At 39.3% G+C, this 5,000-nt stretch overlaps 1 protein-coding gene across 1 annotated transcript in view; it reads right to left on the bottom strand.

Annotated features, from left to right (window-relative positions):
* LOC123502579 (ephrin-B1-like) overlaps positions 1-3,889 on the bottom strand; it is a 62,777-nt gene extending 58,888 nt beyond the window's left edge. The window contains 1 exon segment of the mRNA XM_045251735.1: positions 3,629-3,889. Within this exon segment, the coding sequence (XP_045107670.1) occupies positions 3,629-3,750 (122 nt within the window). The 5' untranslated portion in view covers positions 3,751-3,889.
* Between the last annotated feature and the right edge of the window lie 1,111 nt (positions 3,890-5,000).

The following is a 5,000-nucleotide window of genomic DNA, read 5'->3' as shown; positions in this document are numbered from 1 at the left end:
CCTCCACTATGAACCTTCCTCCATGTTTCCTCCACCCCTCCATACCTCCAAACAGACACACCACCGCTAAATGTACCCATAAACAACACATATATTGACATTTCTATATTAATTCAGCTTCCCTCTTGGCTGGGGCGTATAGAAAGGTGAACTCTTAGCCCCTTCAGTAGCATGACGTGTGTCCCTATTCCCTCTGGTGACTATTTGGGTGATTTCATACTAAGAGACTCATGTGGGGGGGGGGGAAAGGGTGTTAAAATAGTGAAGACTGTGGCTATTAGTCTTCTGCCCTCCATAGACCCTTGCAAATGGTCTTATTGTAGCCAAACTGTCTTAAAATGCCCTAAAAACATGTCAAATTATCTTAAAATGCTCTAAAAATATGTCAAATTGTCTTAAAATGCCCTAAAAATATGTCAAATTGTCTTAAAATGCCCTAAAAATATGTCAAACTGTCTTAAAATGCGTTAAAACATGTCAAACTGTCTTAGAATGCCCTAAAAACATGCCAAATTGTCTTAAAATGCCCTAAAAATATGTCAAATTGTCTTAAAATCCCCTAAAACATGCTAAACTGTCTTTAAATGCCCTAAAACATGTCAAATTGTCTTAAAATGCTCTAAAAATATGTCAAATTATCTTAAATGCCGTAAACAAATCTCAAATTGTCTTGAAATGCCCTTAAAACATGTCAAATTGTCTTAAAATCCCCTAAAACATGCTAAACTGTCTTTAAATGCCCTAAAAACATGTCAAATTATCTTACAATGCTCTAAAATATGTCAAATTGTCTTAAAATGCCCTAAAACATGTCAAATTGTCTTAAATGCCCTAAAACATGTCAAATTGTCTTAAATGCCCTAAAACATGTCAAATTGTCTTAAATGCCCTAAAACATGTCAAATTGTCTTAAAATGTCCTAAAACATGTCAAATTGTCTTAAAATGCCCTAAAATATGTCAAATTGTCTTAAATGCTCTAAAAACATGTCAAATTATCTTAAAATGCTCTAAAAACATGTCAAATTGTCTTAAAATGCCCTAAAACATGCTAAACTGTCTTGAAATGCCCCAAAAACATGCCAAATTGTCTTAAAATGTCCTAAAAACATGCCAAATTATCTAAAAATGCTCTAAAATATATAAAACTCTTAAAATGTCCTAAAAACATGCCAAACTCTCTTAATATGCCCGAAAAACATGTCAAATTGTCTTAAAACACCCAAAAAACGTCAAATTGTCATAAAATGCCTTAAAACATGTCAAACTGTCTTAGAATGCGCTAAAAACATGTCAAACTCTCTTAATATGCCCGAAAAAACATGTCAAATTGTCTTAAAATGCCCTAAAATATGCTAAACTGTCTTAAAATGCCCTATAAACATGCAAATTGTCTTAAAATGCCCTAAAACATGTCAAATTGTCTTAAAATGCCTTAAAACATGTCAAATTATCTTAAAATGTCTTAAAACATGTTAAATTGTCTTAAAATTCCCTAAAAACAAGTAAAATTGTCTTAAAATGCCTTAAAACATGTCATATTGTCTTAAAATGCCTTAAAACATGTCAAATTGTCTTAAAATGTCTTAAAACATGTCAAATTGTCTTAAAATGCCCTAAAACATGCTAAACTATCTTCAAATTCCCTTAAAACATGTCAAATTGTCTTAAATGCCCTAAAACATGCTAAACTATCTTCAAATTCCCTTAAAACATGTCAAATTGTCTTAAAATGCCTTAAAACATGTCAAACTCTCTTAATGCCCGAAAAACATGTCAAATTGCCTTAAAACGCCAAAAAAAACATGATTCTCCACATTAAATCTGGTGACTATTTGGTGACTATTTGGTGACTATTTGGTGATTTTCTACAGCTTCAGAAACTCATGTGGGGGATTAAAATGGTGAAGACTGCGGCCATTAATCTTCTGCCCTCCATACACCCTTGCTAATGTCAATAAAATGGTCTAATGGTACACAAAACTCAAGGTAAAAATGTGTCCCAGTACTGAAGGGGTTAAAATAGTGAAGACTGTGGCCATTAATCTTCTGCCCTCCATACACCCTTGCTAATGTCAATAAAATGGTCTAATGGCACACAAAACTCAAGGTAAAATTGCGTCCCAGTACTGAAGGGGTTAAAATAGTGAAGACTGTGGCCATTAATCTTCTGCCCTCCATACACCCTTGCTAATGTCAATAAAATGGTCTAATGGCACACAAAACTCAAGGTAAAAATGCGTCCCAGTACTGAAGGGGTTAAAATAGTGAAGACTGTGGCCATTAATCTTCTGCCCTCCATACACCCTTGCTAATGTCAATAAAATGGTCTAATGGCACACAAAACTCAAGGTAGAAATGTGTCCCAGTACCGAAGGAGTTAAAATAGTGAAGACTGTGGCCATTAATCTTCTGCCCTCCATACACCCTTGCTAATGTCAATAAAATGGTCTAATGGCACACAAAACTCAAGGTAGAAATGTGTCCCAGTACCGAAGGAGTTAAAATAGTGAAGACTGTGGCCATTAATCTTCTGCCCTCCATACACCCTTGCTAATGTCAATGAAATGGTCTAATGGCACACAAAACTCAATTAAAATAGTGAAGACTGTGGCCATTAATCTTCTGCCCTCCATACACCCTTGCTAATGTCAATAAAATGGTCTAATGGTACACAAAACAAGGCAAAAATGTGTCCCAGTACTGAAGGGGCTGACAAAACACTTCCTGAGGTGTTCTGAACAAAAATATTTATATAGAAGACTGTGTTTGTGTGTTAATTAATATATTAGTGTAAAAATTGAACAAAAATATATATACACACTTTGTTATTTAATATATTAGTGAAACCTTCAAGGAAAAAATATATACAGTTGTTTTAAGTTTGGAAAGAAATGAGTTTATCTTATATTTGAAGTGTCATTAGAGGAAATTTGTTTTTTTTAACATTTCTTTGGTTCATGTTTAGAAATAGACGCATTGGAAATAGAAATAGTCAATTAGAACTATTTTTAATTTCTCACGTGTTTAGAAATAGTCAATTAGAACTATTGTTAATTTCCCAGCGATTTGAAAGGACATCTCTGAACGGGTTAGGAACATGGCAGACGAACCCAACAGAAAACGGACAACGGGGAAATAGAAAACGGGGTGTAAATACATAAGGAAAAAAAAATAAATAGAGAAATAGAGAAAAATACAGAAAAAAACACACACACACACACACACACACACACACCTCTTCCCTCCCCCCTCTCTACACCCCAGTAAACCTCTTCTACACCCCAGTACACCCCCTTAAAGTGACACGCACATAGAATTCTCCCTAGTACACACCTTCTACACCCCAGTACACCTCTTCTACACCCCTAAAGTGACACGTACATAGAATTCTTCCTAGTACACACCTTCTACACCCCTGAACACCCCAGTACACCCCAGTAAACCTCTTCTACACCCCTTAAGTGACACGTACATAGAATTCTTCCTAGTACACATCTTCTACACCCCTGAACACCCCAGTACACCCCAGTAAACCTCTTCTACACCCCTTCAAGTGACACGTACATAGAATCCTCCTCCTCTACAGCCTTCTACACCCCAGTACACCCCCGTAAAGTGACACGTACATAGGATTTGAGGTGTTCCAGTGGATGTAGTGCATCTTGGTGGCCGTGGCGACGTTGGACACCACCACCACCTCCACCACCACCACCACCACCACCGCCGCCACCCACCAAGGCCTCCACATCTCGCTAGGTGGAGCTGCAGCAGGAGGAGGAGGAGGAGGAGGAGGAGGAGGAGGAGGAGGAGGAGGAGGAGGAGGAGGAGGAGGAGGAGGAGGAGGTGATGGAGGAGGAGGAGGAGGAGGAGGAGGAGGAGGAGGAGGAGGAGATTTTTGGTTTTTTTCTCTCTCTCTCTCTCTCTCTCTCTCTCTCTCTCTCTCTCTCTTTCTTTATTTTCTCTCTTCTCGATCTCTCTCTTTTTCTCTTTTTTTTTCTATCTCTCTCTCTCTCTTTCTTTCTTTTCTTATCTCTCTCTCTTTCTCACTATCTTTAAATTTCTTCACCACAAGTTAACACACACACACACACACACACACGGACACGAACAAACGAACAAACACACAAACACACAAACACACGAAATATTCACTTAATTCAATAAAAAAACAAATTATTTTCAAGTTTTCTTCAATAAATATGAAAAAAATATTAGTTTTTTTTATTTTTTCAGTTTTTTTTCAATTTCGTTCAAAAAAATCACAAAAAAATCGCTTTCACATTTTTTTAATAGGCATATAATTTTTTTAGGTCTATTTATCTATTTTTTTGTTTATTTTTTGCTTTTTTGTTGTTGTTTGTGTGTGTACGAATTTTTCCAACGTACACACAAACGCACACACGCACACAGCCTCTTCGTGTGTGTTTGTGCGTGCGTGTGCGCTTACTCACACGCACATAGGCCGTGTAGGTAAACTGGTGCACATGTTTCTTGTTGTTGTTGTTGTTGTTCTAAGGGTCCGCACGCACGCACACACGCACACACGCACACGCACACGCACACACACACGCACGCACATGTATGGCGATCACTGTTTAGAAATTCTCTTTTTTCTCTCTCTCTCTCTCTCTCTCTCTCTCTCTCTCTCTGGTATAAGCGTGTGTATAATGTCACACTTTGCGGCGGGTGCGGGCGCCTCCTGGACCCGTGCAGTGCCTGGCCATGCTGGCGTGGGGGCGTGGCACTCAGCAGCAGCACGTGACACTCTTAAAACACGTGGCACCGCATCATTGGCACTATTCCCGGGAGAGCCACGCGCGCACACCCTTCCCGTCCGGCGCCTGATGGCAGACTGACCCCTCAGCTGGGTGGACGCGGGAGTAGGGGGTGGGAGGCGGTGACGGGGGGAGGCAGCGGCGCGTAGACTCGTTTCAGTGGCTGGCCCGGGCACGTCCCCTCCCTGAATGGCTAGTCGCTGAGCCTCAGGGGTACTCTAGG

The sequence above is a fragment of the Portunus trituberculatus genome, chromosome 2 (genome assembly GCF_017591435.1).
Source record: "Portunus trituberculatus isolate SZX2019 chromosome 2, ASM1759143v1, whole genome shotgun sequence".
Classification (NCBI taxonomy): Eukaryota; Metazoa; Arthropoda; class Malacostraca; order Decapoda; family Portunidae; genus Portunus; species Portunus trituberculatus.
This window is presented reverse-complemented; position numbering and strand designations above follow the sequence as displayed.